The sequence below is a fragment of the Nannobrachium achirus genome (assembly GCF_963921795.1).
Source record: "Nannobrachium achirus genome assembly, chromosome: 11".
Classification (NCBI taxonomy): domain Eukaryota; kingdom Metazoa; phylum Chordata; class Actinopteri; order Myctophiformes; family Myctophidae; genus Nannobrachium; species Nannobrachium achirus.
The window spans coordinates 43,367,630-43,385,039 of record NC_137820.1 but is presented as its reverse complement, the minus strand read 5'-3'; the positions used below and the strand labels follow the sequence as shown (position 1 = coordinate 43,385,039).

Here is a 17,410-nt window from a genome sequence, read left to right as displayed (position 1 = left end):
CATTATCCTGGGCGGAACATTTGCCTAAAAATAGCAGATCTACAAGCTCACAACGCGTCGCTTGTGACGCGTTGTGAGCTTGTAGATCGGCTATTTTTTTGGCAAAGACATTTGATAGAGAGTGAAAAAAAGACTGTATCAAGTACGTATATTATAAGTACCTTTTACCATTTCTAGAGGGTTTAAGTGGTACCGGATATGCAGCTCGGTAAATATGAAAGGTGAATTGAGTGCATGACGGAGAACGATATCACGATAAATTAAATCTCCACAATACAATTATCTTGAGTGTTTTTTATCACGATATACGATGATATCACTTATCGTCCCATCCCTAGTATACTTGCCCCCTTTTCCCACTCGTTTCCATCCCTCCCACCTTTCCTGTCTCCCTCTATCCCTTTACCCTTGTTTCCTTCCCTTCCTTCCCGCCTTTCCTTGTTCCCACTGCACTTTTCCCCTCTCCTTTCATTCTAGTTTCCTCCCAACCTTTCTTCTCTAATAGTGCACTCGATCCCCCACCTTTTCCTCACTCCCCTCCATTCCACCTAGCCCAGGGGTATTCAACTAGATGAGGCAGGGGGCCACAATAAATGAGTACCTGAGACGAAACTTTTTTTGATTTACCAGACTGTAAACCACAAACTAGAAGTTTTTAATCTGTTAAATTCTTAATGCACTTCCCCCTCATTTTGTTGAATTCGTTTTTTTTTGTTTGTTTTTTACTTAACTCATATATAGTAGGAATCATAAGACATAATACTTGTGGAAAGTGGAAAAACAGTATATCTCCAACAGTTTGTGGAACAACAGTATAAGTCCGTACAAGCAATATTTAGCAAAGGGAGCAGATAACATTAAAACAGACATTTGAACAAAATGAGGGGGGAGTGTATTAACAATTTAACAGATTAAAAATGACTAGTTTGTGGTTTACAGTCTGGTAAATCAAAAAATATCTATATTAAAAAATATTAAAAAATATTCGTCTCAGGTACTCAATTGTAAAATCACTTGAAGTCGTGGGCACCAAGACTGTGACAGCAGAAATTAACAAAATGTTCATGGTTAACCGTTGGACCATTTGTTGTGTGCTATACTGTATGTCCGATAAGACACAACAATGGCCATGTAAGTCCAATATGGTAACTTATTAGTAGGGATGTCCGATATTGGCCGGCCGATATTATCGGCCGATATTAGCATGAAAATTTATATCAGAAAATATCGGTATCTGTATTTTTTTAAATAAAAAATATATTTTTTTAATGATTGTTTTCTTCTTTTTTTACCGGATTTCTTACTGTTTGGTAGTTAGGGGTGTGCCAAAAAATCTAAATGTATTTTTTATTGAGGTGAAATAAGTTACAATGACCCATAGGGGTCTGTAAATCTTAGTGTACAAATGGAATGGGTCCATTTGGTTCACTCTTAATATGATTTTATAATATCAATTGGGGTACCAGCGATATATAAATGCCATTAAATGGGGGTCAGTAGCCTAATGCATTTCAAACTGGGAGTCCTTGAAATTCAAATGGTTGAGAATCACTGCTAGATTATATCACTTGTGGTAAGACAGCCTATATACGGATATATATCATATATCGGTATCGGTTAATATCGGTATCGGAAATTAAGAGTTGGATATTATCGGTTATCGGTTATCAGTAACCAAGTCAATATCGGACATCCCTACTTATTAGGGGCTGTTTCATCCTGCACTCATGTATTTTGATGTTTTCTGCCAGTACTTTACAGTGCACAGGCTTAGATTTTGATATTAACAAAAGAGGAAGTAGATATATCAGTATGTTCTGCATGGAAGTGTCTTTGCGGGAATAGTATTTGAAGCAGGCTGGCAAGGTCAAGTGTTTACATGTTCCTATGAATGAAAGGTTTTTGATTTTGTTTTGAGCACCCGACTGATAAGAAGAGCACAAGATGTAAATTGAAGTGAATGATGATGGAGAAGATGGAAGATGAAAACAATCACGGTGAATTATTTCTTTGGGTCAAATGGACTCTCAAGACCCAGAAATGGTTTCAAAAGGATGGATGAACTGCACTCAGAACTCATCTGTTGAGCTCTTGTATGTTGCCAAGCTACCTAGATCCTTGAAAAAAAAGAAAATTGCTGAACATCCTGTACAAATTATTATTGGATGGCTGATTGTTCAGTACAAACAACCATCCAATAATAATTTGTTACATTTATTTTTTACATTGCGATAGCGGGCCGCTAGTTGAATATTCACTGCCCTAGCTTCTCTCCTTAGTTCAGGGGTCTTCAATGTTTTCAGGCCAAGGACCCCTTAGTTGAGAGAGAGATGAAGCAGGGACCCCCACAACCATATCATAGATTCCATATAGTTTCATCGTTTGACAGCACGATCATCAGTGTATTTTGGATTCATGTCCATTTGTGTTTTCAGATAAAAACACTTGAACCGTCACTACCTAATAAACTTGACCTTTTACTATGCTGTACTTGGTCTGCTCACAACGCGTTGTGAGCTTGTAGATCTGCTATTTTTGCCTACAGTTCTCAGAATAATGGACACTAGGGTTCATGTTGTTAATATAAAAAGGATTGGAAGATTTGGAGGACCCCCTGTAGTAACTCTGAGCCCCCCCTAGGGATCCCGGACCCCCTGTTGAAGACCCCTGCCTTAGTGCACTCGTCCCCTTCCCCCCCTCACCTTTCTTCCCTTCCCTACCCACCTTTCCACTCACCCTCTCCCAACCCTTTCCCCTCACTTGCTTCAAACCCCCCCCCCCTCATTCAGACCTTTCCTTTCTCCCGGGGCACTTCTTGCTCAGCTCCCCGTGTTCGGCATTCGTCATCCAGAGCTAATAAACCGCCATGGTCGCTCTGCTTCCGCTCTGGTGTGTCGGTGCACCTCGGCAATAGCGGCAGTAAGCAGCAAGCAGCAGCAGCAGCACAATGGGGTCACGGCGCTAAAGACGGATGACTGTAATCTGGTCTGCGGGCCACGGCCATCTGCTGGCGTCAGATGGCGGGTCAGTGCAGGGCCAGCATACATTACAGCAGCGCACCTATATGCCCACTAAATCACAGCACTTAGGACCAATGGGCCAGAGCGGAGAGACAGAGGGGGCGGAGAGCAGACCAGATACTATAGATAACAACCTAGCAAGTGTTAATTCAACTGTGGGAAGTTTAAAAATGGACCCGTTTGCAAACGGGTCCATTTTTAAAACTTCCCACAGTTAAATTAACACTCGGGAACTTTGCTTTGTAGACGGATCGATTGACGGAGTGGGAGTGAAAGAGAAGCAAGGGCAGAGCAGAGGAAACAGTAAAACAGTGCTCATCCATAAAGAAAAACCTACATCAGGGTCATGCATGATATGTTGTCTCGGCAGTCGGCTTCTCAGTCATTGGAAGGCCTCGCATTTCACAGGAGCCGTTTCACGTACCGTGACTCCGCGGTCGACCTCTTTGAAAGAGACGGCCGGAGGTGAAGGAACAACACATTTTAGCGCCCCGCTGTTGGCAAGACTCTTTAAAAGCTGCCAAGTGCTGTGTATGTCTCTCCCCGGTCTTGTGCATAAATGCCTTGTGATTATGAGATCAAATAGCTGCAGTGAATTAACGATTCCTCTGATCGCGCACCCGTAGCGGGGGCAGGGGTGTCGCACCAAATTCCGGGCCCTGGGTACAAGGATTCACCGCGGGCCCCCCATGAATGCTCTTCATACCCATTTAGACAGAGAACGCATACTCATTATTTTGTGCTTTAACTATTGAAAAATAGCAGATCTACAAGCTCACAGCGCGGCACCGAGTGCCGCGCTGCGAGCTTGTAGATCTGCTATTTTTGAAAAATCATGAACATTTGTGCAAGTCTTGGAATATTTCAAGTTTTTTTGAAAAACCTACGTTTCTATGTCAGTGGTGCTCAAACTTTTTCATGTGAAGGACCCCCAAAATGATATGCATTTGGCCACGGACCTCCATCTCAAAATATTTAGTTCCAGGGACCCCCCAGAAGCAAAATTTTAGTTACAAATGTTCGCTTAAAAATACACATATTCAAAGATTTGCACACATTTTCACGACTTTTCAAAAATAGCAGATCTACAAGCTCGTGGCGCAGCACTTGGTGCCGCGCTGGGAGCTTGTAGATCTGCTATTTTTCAATAGCTAAAGTATAAAATAATGAAGGCCCCTCCACCTTGGGCCCTATAGTAACTCAGTCCCACTTTTCCCCCCCTTGTGACGCCCCTGAGCGGGGGCCCTGTGAAAAACGCCCACGTGGTGTGTGCTGCTGTGCTTCCAACTGGGGTATGTGTGAACTCCAAGGAAAAAAACAACAACAAAAAAACAAACCTGACTATACCAATCATCCTTGCCTTGGCTTCGTTCTTCCCGAGGATCCACAACATTAAAAAAATACCCATTCGAAAAATGGAACGACGCACAACGTGCTGAAATTATACATCGGCGAGTGGGTGGGCAAAATGCCTCGTTCAATAACGCACAATTTGCAGGAATCGACTCGTATCATAATGACGTCTGAAGTCCAATAAAAAGGGAGATGTGTTTGTGGGCGATCAGCGTTATTGGGTTTTCATTTTCCGTTAGGTCTTGTGGCGCGATAAACGCTGTGATTGAGGGAGATGGGCGGATCATAAAATGCGGTGGGGTTGGAATGGGTTGCCGATACGTACGGGCTTAACAGTGATAAAGCCTCCAACACTGACTTATGCACGCTGGTATGTTTTCATGGTACCCCATCTTTAAGCAAAAGTATCAATACTGCAGTGTACAAATACTCCGCTACTAAACAAGTAAAAGTCCTGGTAATCAATAAGTATTGGCATCAAAATGTACTTAAAGTACCAAAAGTAAAAGTAATCATATTGCAGAATGTCCCTTTTCACAACTTTTCAAATGTATACAAATCTTTTGAAAATAGCAGATCTACAACCTCACAATGCACCGCATCAAGACACATTGTGAGCTAGCTTGGCTTGGCTTGGCTTGTGAGATCAGCTATTTTCAAATGGCCGAAATGTATATAGGGCTGAAGTGGTTAATGCATTTTGTGTGCATCAAGTTTTCAAATAATTGTAGTGTTGTAAAATTGATATCTATTGAGTCGATTTGAAACAGGGGCCCCCATAAGAGAAGAGCTGTTAGACTAGATTTAGTGCAGAATTCTCTAACTGAATAGTTTTTCCTATACAGAGTAAATTCTCTCACCGGATTACTTCATAGCTGCTGAAATCATGTGAAACTAGAAATGCACTCTGTCGAGGTAGCAGGCCACACATGTCCTACTTGTGCGCAAGCAGAGCGCACCACGAGGTGTGCGCTGCTAGCCTCATTGGATGTTACCAAGAACGCTCTTATATACCAAACTCTGCTGACATCACCACTCCCCCATTGAACTCTATGCAGGACTTTTTTTTTGTCTGGATTGACATCATACATACAGTACATTGCCAGAATCCCAGCCGTTTCAGGGCTACGGTCTTCAAAAAAGGCCGATTACAGTACTTGCGCACTCTGCTTACGCAAGTAATTAATCCCTTTCAACCCTACTGCCATCAATTTGGTGAAAATCATATGGGAGAATTGTTCAAAATGAGCAAAGCCTGATATACAAGCTTGTACAGTAGATCGCTATTTTTGAACGGTGCTAATCACTCCCACGTCTGGCTTTGTGTGTAGGTCCATATAGGGGCGGCATAGCTCAGGGGTAGAGAAACCGTTATTAGAGCACAAAGGGTTCCCAGTTTGAATCCGGGCTCCCCCTGAGTTAATGTCGAAGAGTCCTTGAGCAAGATGGTGCCTTGCATGGTTTCCTCCGCCACCGGTGTATGAATGTGTGCGTCAATGGGTGAATGTAATGCACAATCTATGTAAAGCGCCTTGGATAAAAGCGCTATATAAATGCACCATTTACCATATGAGTGTCCGTATGAGCACGGAAGATAACTAATGTCGCAGAGAGAATGGCCCATACAAGGAGATATGCACGACACGTGTGTTGTGTTTTATACCATGCGAAGTGAGCACCGTGCTGCGATTTTAGAAATAGCGCTTGAAAGTAGTTACTGTTCCTCATTTTGCTTGGGACCCCCCTGGAAACGCAAGGACCCCTAGGGAGTACTCGGAACCCACTTTGAAAAACCAATACGCTCGGTTATCTTCTTCCTACAGTACGTCATTATGTGACGGCAAGTCAAGTAGCTTCTCGAATAAGATTCTAAACCCTTTGGAAGGGATTTCGGGTTTGGGTCTTTTTCTTTTTTTCTCCCCGCAGCTAAGCCGGTAATATTGTGGAGATAAGTCAACAGCCATATTTACTCCTGATAGGGTGTGTGCTTGTGAAACCAGATCGAAATCTAAGAATGGATTGGCTGCTAAATGAATTCCTTTATCTGCCTCAGAGACTGGAGTTTGAGCAATAACCCCAGAACAAGAAGGCAGAATTAGCCGTCATCTCTGGGGAAAGTGTGTGTGTGTGTGTGTGTGTGTGTGTGTGTGCGTGCGTGCGTGCGTGCGTGCGTGCGTGCGTGCGTGCGTGTGTGCTTATCAGCATGGGTGAAGTGTTTTAATATGTAAATTGGGGGATCTATCAAACTTATCGTCGTTGTCGGATGGAAACCTTGTATCTCCAAGTTTCAAATTTGTACCTTCTTTCGCAAAGTAAAGACCCGCTTCATCATACAAGGCCGTCGCACAAAAGTAGTGAAAACAGCAGTTCCACAAGCACACAACGCCTCGCAGTGCGAGGAGTTGTGTGCTTGTAGATCGGCTGTTTTCACTAGTTTAAGTCATTTTTAAAATGATGAATGCAAAACGAACGGTTTTGGACATACAAGGTTTTCACCCGACAACGACGTTATACGTCCTTGAAAAGCGCTAGAACTTCACATCGAGGGGCCAATCGAGTCGCGCAAAAACATTTGTCTTCTGTCGGTTTTATTGGCCGTGGGAAAACATGTGTTAGGTGCTCTGATTGAACCTTAAGAAGAAGAACCCTGACAGTAATCCCTCCACAGAGCTTCACATACCGCGTCTTCACTCGCCAATAGAAAGCTCAGCATCAATTACAGAGGGCCAACTGTCGGGGATTGGGATGCATTGTGTGGCCTCACCTTTGACCTCTGGGTCAACAACAGGCTGAAGACATTTAACCCACTTTGGTATGGATTAAGAAGGACAGATCCCCATAACTCTGAGAGTGTACGGATGGAACCAAATGGACCCGTACTGGTCCATTTGGTTCCATTTGTACACTCTCCGAGTTAAATATCTGTAAGGCTCCATTTGGTTCTTCTTAATTATCAATTATTTAGCTGGGGACCCCCTGGAACCCCCTCAAGGACCCCTGAGGATTGAGAACCTTTTTTTTGCTTCTGTTCTGGACCACTAGCATATATATTTTCTAACAATCCTCAAGGATTTACAGTAGTAGAAGAAGGCATAACTCAGTCATTCCTATATTTTATTCATTGTTTTTTACATTAATATCAAACCTTAAAGATTATGGTTTCAAAGAAAAGGCTTGAGAACAACTGGTCTAGACGGCCAGCCTCCAGGAGCGCCACGGAGTACAACATGATCCACAATAATAAAATATTGAACTCCCTCAATAAATATTGAGGGATTTACTTCCGTAGTGGTCGAGAAACAGCGCTCCTCCAGCAGTCATTGTATACTCTCTATGACGCCAATCCCTCAAACTCGATTTCTGACACAAAGTGTGAGAAAAACAAAGTGTGGGAAAAAACAAAACAAAAGCCAAAACAATCTTACCTTATCGGAGTAGACAAAGAAGAGGATGAGCAGTATCAGCTCTGCCAGGAGGATTATCAGCAGCACGATGAAGAACTGCCAGAGAGACGGAGAGAGACAATAATGGTTGGTCTGGCAGTGGAAGAAGAGCTACTCACATTCTTCTTAGCAGCTTGCAAAGCTGGTCAATAGCCATTTGTATGAACTGAAAATAACTTTGTAAGTTTAAATTGACAAAAAAAAAGTATCCAAATAAATTCCAAATATTATCAAATTATCTCGTGGCACCCCTGGACTGCCGTCACGTCACCCACGTCAGACCATTTTATTGGTCTCTTGCTGGTTACGGAGCAGTAGAGAGGAGTTTAGTCTTGGCCAGGAGGAGGAGACCACCATCGGGAGGGTGGTTGCGGTTCAGGGTCGAAACATCGCTTGAGAACATCAACTCCTCCTAGCCAAGGCTAAATTCACCAAACGTGAATGGAGGAGAAGCATCTTTAGATGTAACTGTAATCAATCTAGTCTACAGTTCGGAAACCTGCCCATCAATGACATCACTGATAGGCAGGTTTGGTAACTTCAATTCTATTTCAGTGTTCTAACTTTCCAGGAAGAGAAAGGCTGTTGTTTCAAATAGCTTGGAATCCACATTGATGGTGTCATTGATAGGCAGGTTTCTGAACTGTCCACAGAAATGGATATCTTCAAATGAGCGTATGTGAATTACAAGTTTTTTAAATGCAAACATGCATCTGAGGGAGAATAGGTTAATGAAACAACAGGAGAGAAGAGACAATAATATGTGATGTTCAACCTGAACCAATATTTTGTTTGTTTTACTTATTTTAATATTTCAACCCCATTTTATACACACACACACACACACACACAAACACAGACACAGAATCCCACAAATACAGAGACAACACATGCACGCACGCAAGCGCACGCACCCACCGGATTCCCACCCACTCGCTCAATAGATTCATCTTCTAGAAGCATCCTATTACAGAAACATTGGCAGTAGCAAGGAAAACATCAACGAGAATTTGAATTTCATATTTCTGTAATCGCCTTCCCAACAACGACAAACATACAAGCAATCGGTTTAAATGACTGGAGCGAGCGCGGAGGGCACGTGACAGACATGCACAAGCCCTTGGGATTAGCAACACGTTTCATAGCGTGCTCATCCATAACAAAAAGAATATTGAATTCAACAGCGTGGGGAGGGTGGCGATGGGAAGTGACAGACAGAGATTAATATCCAACAGTTGGGGTGCGACGTGTTGTTCTACCTTGAAGATCACTTATTGTATAGGCATGCATCACCTTAGTATGATGGAGTATGCGTTTTTTTAAAGAACATTGTTTATGTTTATGTCTTTTCATATTATCATTAGTATATACAGTATACAGTTGGCTTAAGTGGTTAAGATAAATGTCCCTCCTAGCATGAGCATCTCTCGCCTCTAATACTGTAGGTGCTTATTTTCCTCCGAACAGCATGGGAGGAAGCGGCTGCGTTTCATAATTTCCTCCTCCATCGGGGAGGGTTATTTATGTGTGTCAAGGCTCAGATGAAATAGTCATCACAACAGCAGGAAGCGGCTCACACGGTTGTTTATTGCATTTCTAGGTTACCAGTTCAGTGGATCTGCTGATAGCAAACTTCTCAAAATCAGTTGTTGTTTTCCTGGTGATGAACGTTAGACAGAGTGAGCAGTGCACTGACTTCTCTCTGTCTGTCTGTCTCCCTACTTGTGTGTGTGTGTGTGTGTGTGTGTGTGCGTGCGTGCGTGCGTGCGTGCGTGCGTGCGACGTGCGTGTGTGTGTGTGTGTGATGCCCAAAAAAGAGGCAAAAAGGCTGGCAAAGTATTGTGCCGCCTCCGCTATAATCGGCAGCCGCCACATATGGCGGAGACGCTGCTACTTATACCCGTAGAGTACCAAGTGACTTGCTATTGTATCATGAAGACATATGCCATGATTTTGTAAATGCAACTCTACCGCACCTATATTATTTGTGTCCTTGTATGCATCTCCTTTGTGTGGACATAAATAAATGGTTAAAATGTGTGTGTGTGTGTGTGTGTGTGTGTGTGTGTGTGTGTGTGTGTGTGTGTGTGTGTGTGTGTGTGTGTGTGTGTGTGCGTGCGTGCGCGTGCACGTGCAGTATGTGTTGCTGCGTTACATATTTTGCAGTAGTGTAAAGTAAATACATTTACTCAAGTACTAGTCTGTACTCAAATACAATTATGAGTTACAGTACTTTTACTTTACTGGAGAATTTCCAATTTGCAACTTGAATGGGTTATTTCTACTTACTCCAGTATATTTTGAATTCTACCACTTTTTCGAGTCACGTGTTCAAATACTGGATTCTGATTGGCTAAATTCCGGAGGTTATGAGAGGACAACTGCCGCAAAGTTGTGTGTCCGAGATCAATGCGCCTCAGTGTACATCCGGGGACTTCAGGAGGTAGTCCCCCAACCAACAAATGAAGGTCGCAGCGGTCCTATGTTTACTAACGTGCGTACTATCGTCGCCGATTTATTTGGATCCAATGCAATCCGCCAACTTTAAAGCCCCTTTTCTCTGAACCTATGCCTTTCTGGAAGCGAACAGCCTCTATTTACGGCCGGAACGGTGCTTTTAACTGACGTTAGCTTAGCTGTAAGCTAGACGCATGGATTAGTATGGAGTTGGCGCCATCTGTTGGTGAGTAGAAGATGTTGTTGGTGGAACTATCTGCTGTCTCGCGGAAGTTTTATAGGCAATAATGATTGTAACTTAAGATCCTTGCAAGTTACAACTATGTGTTTTCTTTCATGTATACGGGAAAAAGTGGTAGAAAAGCTATTTACCACTCGGGGTCGGACATTATGCTCTCATAATGTCCTGAGTGAGTGTGTTATCGGACTCGGCTGCGCCTCGTCCGATAACACCCTCACTGCGGACATTATGAGAGCATAATGTCCTCTCACTCGGGGTAAATTGCTTACTTAGGGACTTTCTACATTGCAGTGTTGATACTTTTACTAAAGTAAAAGATTCAAATACTTTTTCCACCACCGCATCTGAAGTCTGCTGAGGAGGCGCGTCTGGAGCATGTCCTGGACGGGAGTCTCCAGATGTAAAAACAGACTCTATAAAATTCACACTTTCATTTTTATTTCCTTTATCTCTTAAAGCAGAAGTCACTGTAAAGGTTACGTGACCTTTAGATGTTTGGAAACCCAAAGAGAGCCGTTCACAAAGTGAACTAAAGTGCCGAATGCTCAGATCTGCTCGCTGCGAGGAGACAGAGAAAAAAAAAACACTCTGATGATGAGCTCCCAGCAGGCCTGCTGGCATGGATGAATACGCCAACACAACACACAGGGGCGTCACACCAAATTCTGGGCCCTGGGTACAAGGATTCACTGCGGGCCCCCCATGAATGTTAACTATTGAAAAATAGCAGATATACAAGCTCACAGCGCGGCACCGAGTGCCGCGCTGCAAGCTTGTATATCTGCTATTTTTGAAAAATCGTGAAAATGTGTGCAAGAAACCTATGTCAAGGACCCCCAAGACGATATGTATTTGGCCACGGACCCCGATCTCAAAATATTTCGTTCCAGGGACTCCCCAGAAGCAAAATTTGAGTTCGAAATGTTCGCTTAAAAAATACATATATTCGAAGATTTTCACACATTTTCACAACTTTTCAAAAATAGCAGATCTACAAGCTCGCAGCGCGGCACTCGGTGCCGCGCTGTGAGCTTGTATATCTGCTATTTTTCAATAGATAAAGTTATTAGGGCCCCTCCACCTTGGGCCCCAGTAACTCAGTCCCGCTTTCCTACCCCTTGTGACGCCCCTGCGCAACACATACACGGGTGGGAGTTGGAGCGAGTGTTCTAGACATGATTACTCTCTCTCTCTCTCTCTCTCACCGGGGCTGTCTGCCTCACAGCTCTACCAGGCAGGTAAAGGAAGGAAGCCGTCTGTCTGGCAGCAAGGATTTGGTGTGTCCTTTTTCGCATGACGCAAGTGTTCCTGGGGATTGGGTCTGCTCACGGCGTTTGGGTACCAGCGCTCACTTAAAAGTTGATGTACAAAGTTTAGAGAGGTAGCTTGAACCTACATCCCATGGCACCAAAACCAACTTGAACTTTTTCGCTCGCTCGCTCTCGTAATTATGAGACAAACTCGACCTGAAGTGCTCGCACCGGCTTTTTTAGGGGGGTAACATTGGAAAGTCTCTAGGACGCCTTTTGAGCTAAATAATTGATCATTCCTGGGCAGTTTAAAGTGCCTTAAGGCCTGCTACAATACACAATTCACCCCCCCCCCATGTCAGTGACAGAACGTCTGACAATTCTTTCATTAGGCTGCCCCGTGACCATGCAGTGAGGTGTGTTTGAGCAACAAATGTGGGACACGAGAGGGGCAGGACTCTAGAACTTTACACTAGTGTCAGGAACTATATAGTAGTGTTAGGAACTATACTGTAGTGTTAGGAACTGGTGAACTATCACAGGTAGGCTAAGTGTAACTTTGTGCTCGATTGACTCACGCTGAGAAGCAGGCACTTGTTCTCCTTGATGGCGCCCAGACAACCGAGGAAGCCCGTAACCATGACGATGGCGCCCAGGGCGATGACCATGTTGGCGGCGGAGAGCGAGGGGAAGGAGGGCGAGAAGGTGGCGAAGCTGCCCTGCGAGACGGACAGCCAGATGCCCACGCCAAGCAGCCCACAGCCGCATAGCTGCAAGGAGAGAGGAGAGAGGACATGAGTGAGAGAGTAGACACACACACGCACACACGCACGCACACACACACACACACACACACGCACACGCACAAGCACAAGCACAAGCACAAGCACAAGCACAAGCACAAGCACACACAATAAGCCAGGTCAATACGGCCTCTGAGGGACATACCGCTACAAGAATAACAACAGCCTGAGAGCTGGATGTTAGCTGATGTGTGCTGGAAGAAGATGACTTTAAAACGACAGCACTACAAATATTGAACCTGCCAGCTTCAAGCACTTAAATCCTGTATGCTCTGCTGCCCGGGGTCTCACTCGGCCCACTCCTTTGTTCCATCTACGCCAAATCTCTTGGCAGAAAGTAGCCGGTCTACGCGGCTTAGATTAGCTCCAGAGGACACACAGACGCACAGAAAGACCCTCTTCTAGAATATACATGGGAAGGAAGATGATGCTTGAAATGATCATCTTCCTTCTTCAGGGAGAAACCTGTAGTGGATCAGGCTCCTGCAACAACATGGGAACCGGGGACAACAAATGGGTCCAAATGTTTGCCTGGCTGCAAGCGTCAAACTCTTCACACACTACGTTTCACTTCATTTTGGGAAAGAGTCTGATCCTTCGGGGAGACATTCCACTTCTGGGGGGGCGGGCTAAAGCCTATTGATGTCACTCACTCACTCACTCACACACACACACACACACACACACACACACACACACACACACACACACACACACACACACACACACACACACACACACACACACACACACACACACACACACACACACACACACACACACACACACACACACACACACACACACACACACACACACACACACACACACGCGCGCGCGCGCGCGCTTAGAGACCCCGGCGGTGACGTGGCGTGACATTGCAAAGATACGTTATTTCTTATAACATATTATATGATTGCATGTTTACGTTAGTGCAAAATGGTATTAAAACGTAATAAAACGGCACTATTGTATAGACTCCGCCATGACAGTTTTCAGGGACCAATCAGAGTCCTGAGTCCACTAGCGACTCACGTGGGCAGAAGAGCACCAATCAGAGTCCACTCACGTGGGCAGAAGAGTTCTGAAAGGAGGGGGCTGGGGGGGGGGCTGGGACCGGACCAGCCTTGGGAATCCACCAGACACCAAACCACGTGCCCCAAGCATACAACCCTGATTGGCCCATTCAATTCGCCCGCTCCTCGGGCGAGAAGAAATAAAATATTTAATCTCTGGGGTCAGTCCACACTACACACCACCCACCAACAGGGGGTGGTAATGTGCGGACTGATTTATCAGGCTATCCAAATGTACCACTACTACTGCGGGTCTGTAACTCCAACTAACATAATACAGGAAATCTTGTCAATCTTTTAAAAGCAATCTTCATTTGCAGTTGAGTCATATTTGACCAGGAGGAGTATCCATACCGAAGAAGGCTACTGGGGTTTTTTGTCCACCACTGGTGCTGGTAGGATGGCCTGGCGGTGATTCAGACAAAGATTTGGAGGACCCCCAATAGTAACTCTGAGGACCCCCTAGGGGTCTCGGACCCCCTGTTGAAGACCCTTGCTTTAATGGAAGCTTCTATGGAGGGCCCTTGATTGGCAGACTGGACGCCCTTGCCCACCCCATCTATCAGAGATAAGAGCGCTATACGGTGCGCAGCGGCTCAGTGAAATATAAGCCCGGGAGGTAAAGTGGTGACAGTTCTTCTCCCCCCAGTGCTTAATGGAATGAAATACCCAACGCTGTCCTGTCATGAATAACAATTCCTGATGAGGTAAAATATGAGGAGACAGCGTTGCTAAATCATCCCGGCTCTATGGCCCAATTCCTTTCACATTATTCCTCCATTCCGTGTGTGTGCGCGTGTGCTTGTATTACTATACTTAATATATTATACAAATGTCTTCACAAGAATAGTAGAATGTGATAAATAAAAATATTATATATTATCATTGTGAGGACCTTTTCAGGTTGTGGTTAGGATTAGGCATGTACAGGTACGGGTTAGAGTTTAGGACATTTAGGACATTTGGAAGGTTGTGGGTTCGAATCCACTGTGGTGCATCCGGCTTTGTCTGGCGTATGTGCGAACAGAGATTAGAGATTTAGAGGTTAGGTTTAGTGGTTGGGAATGGAGTTTCCCTAATTTGGGTTAGGGTTGTGTTGAGTTGTGCGCCAATGTCATGTCACACACAGAACTCAGAGATATCTGATCTACAATCTCATAAAGTGTCACAGTGTGACCTGTTGTGAGCTTGTAGATCAGCCATATTTCACTATTTTGATCCACTTGAGGTTCTTAGCTTTGCATCTGTTAGTCTTTGTCCACTGCAAATAGCAGATCCCTTTAATGTGCATATATGGAGAACCCTTATGCCAATTGAAATAAAAGATTTTCAATTCTGTCCGAAAATGATAGTAATGCAAATTGGGTGTGTGTGCGTGTTTGCAAACACTCCTGTGGGTGCAAACACACCCCTGCATCCATACAACCATTAGTGGTAATTGTGGACAATCATGAGCTTGTGTTTGCTCCTTTCCCTCATTCAGAGCTGATGAATAATTAATCCTCCACGCGCGGCTGCTAAATGACTTGTTTAATTGAACTGACAAATGGTGCAGTGAGTGAAAAGCAGAGACACCAAGCGTGCAGAGACACTTCCCAAAGAGCCAGCAGGTGTCACTTTCCAGTTTTGTGCACGTTGTACCCGGTTCCGATATCATCAGCGACACTAACAAAGTAACGCATTATAATGGGCAGTGGTGGAAGAAGTACTAGTGGTAATCCTAAATTACTTTCTGCCAATGCGTTCCAATTTTGACAAATGACACATGTACCCAATTCTGAGATATATGGCACCGCAATTTACTAGTCTAACAAAGTAACACGTTATTACAAGAAACGCACGCACGCACGCACGCACGCACGCACGCACGCACGCACGCACACACGCACTCATGCACGCACGCACGCACGCACGCACGCACGCACAAAAGAACCAGAGCTCCAGTAAAAGTGACTCTGGCTTATGCAGTCGCTGATGATATATGGGAGTAATTTCGTGCTGGGGTTTGTTTGTTACGTCTGCATCATTGGAGGGAGAGAACAGAGAGCATGGGGCCAAAGAGGGGAGTCCAGTGGGGCGGTGCACGGTGGTCTGAAGTCTAATGAGTCCTGCAGGACTTGGATTCATAAAAACATTGAGCAGTCCAAGAGTGCAGCCACAGCCCCTGAAGGTCTCTTCTTACTCTGGTAAACTGGCCCTCTCATTAACCTGTGATCTTCTACCTGTGGAGGATGATTTGCAGGGCCTTGTGGGCCTCGCCTCCACAGATGATAGTGTCACATAAACACAGGCAGACACAGAGATCACTATGTTTGTCAGGAGGAAACCTTGCATGGGCAAAACTGTTACTTTTCAGAGAATGGGGGGGGGGGGGGGGGGATTCCAATGGATCCAACGTAGTTATTAGTCACAAGCTCTAGCGAGGGCATATCAACACTGTATGGTAAGCAACAATTTAAAAACATTTTCAAAAAAAATTCAAAAATTGCTGATCTACACACTCGCAAAGCATCGCGATGCAAGCTCGTAGATCAAGACTATTTTCACAACTTTTGCATGACAGTGTTGTACGACGAAATAAAGTTGGGCATTATAGAGGAAAAAAACTAACATCAAAAGATGAAATATGGACAACTTATAGATGGTTTCTGCCCCAGCAGTGACAATATACTCCAATATACTCCTCCAGCTGGACATGGACCAGGGATGATGGGATTACTGTTACATTGGTCATCTACCACGGTGCCCTGAGACGATGCTTTTGTTGGTACCAAAGCGGCCCAGCCATCCACAACCAGGTTTGTCATTATCTCTGTCTGTCTCTATCTCTGTATGTATCTTTCTAGTAGACCAATCACATTGTATGTGCATACAGGGAACCATAAGGCCCAAGAGATAACGTTATATTTGGCATAGTGTTTGACACAGTTTCTTGTTTTTTTTTTACAAATTTTGTCGCTGTCTGGGAATAAACCTCCACATTTTAACCTTTTATGTTTGCTTGTTTTTTCTTTGCAAATGAATGCCCTACTTTGTCCTACTACAGTCATACAAAAGTAGCAAAAATTGCCGATCTACAAGCTTGAGCTTGCTGAATTGGAATCCTGAAAAGTGACAGTTTTGGACCAATTAGGTTTCCACCTGACAACAATGATTCGCTGTTATATTTAAGTGATGTAAAACCATTGCAACGAGGCTGTCTCCTCTGTATGTCACTCTGTTCCGTGAATCTGTCCCCCAGGGGGCGCTAAAGCAGCTCCACTATCACGCACTCCTCCGCGTTGCCTTGCTGTTAACAGCGAAGACACCCGGAGACAAAACATCCTGAGTAAAAAATAAATAAAACAGATGCCGTGTTTTGAAATGTTTTCTGGGCAGCTACAGTACGAGTGCGGCTCTGACAGCGGAATCTGTTGCCTCGACAAACAAAAGGCTGAGAGCTCCTGTCAAGGTCGTAAGATGAAGGCCTGCGTAAAAGAAGCCTGGGCTGTAGCAGCACGTCCACACTGCACGCAGGCGAGCAGGGGAGGAAGAGGCGCTCGTTTAGCCGCACGATGAGTGCTAGAGCTGCAGGCCTGTTAGATTTGTCATCTGCCACAGATGGCTGGAACAAGCTAAAAGAGCTACCCTTCAAACAACAACACCAGGAGGAAAATGGGACGGGAAACAGAAACAAAAGAGAGAAGACAGACAGAGAGAGAGAGTGCGAGAGAGAGAGAGAGAGAGAATGTGTGTGTGTGTGTGTGTGTGTGTGTGTGTGTGTGTGT

At 44.6% G+C, this 17,410-nt stretch overlaps 1 protein-coding gene across 1 annotated transcript in view; it reads right to left on the bottom strand.

Annotated features, from left to right (window-relative positions):
- The window catches only part of tspan9a (tetraspanin 9a), a gene marked incomplete at both ends in the record, with an annotated part of 135,231 nt that overhangs the window by 32,492 nt on the left and 85,329 nt on the right, over positions 1–17,410 (bottom strand). The window contains 2 exons of the mRNA XM_080736805.1: positions 7,799–7,873; positions 12,343–12,534. Coding sequence (XP_080592931.1) covers positions 7,799–7,873; positions 12,343–12,534 — 267 coding nt within the window. The remainder of the gene's footprint in view (positions 1–7,798; positions 7,874–12,342; positions 12,535–17,410) is intronic.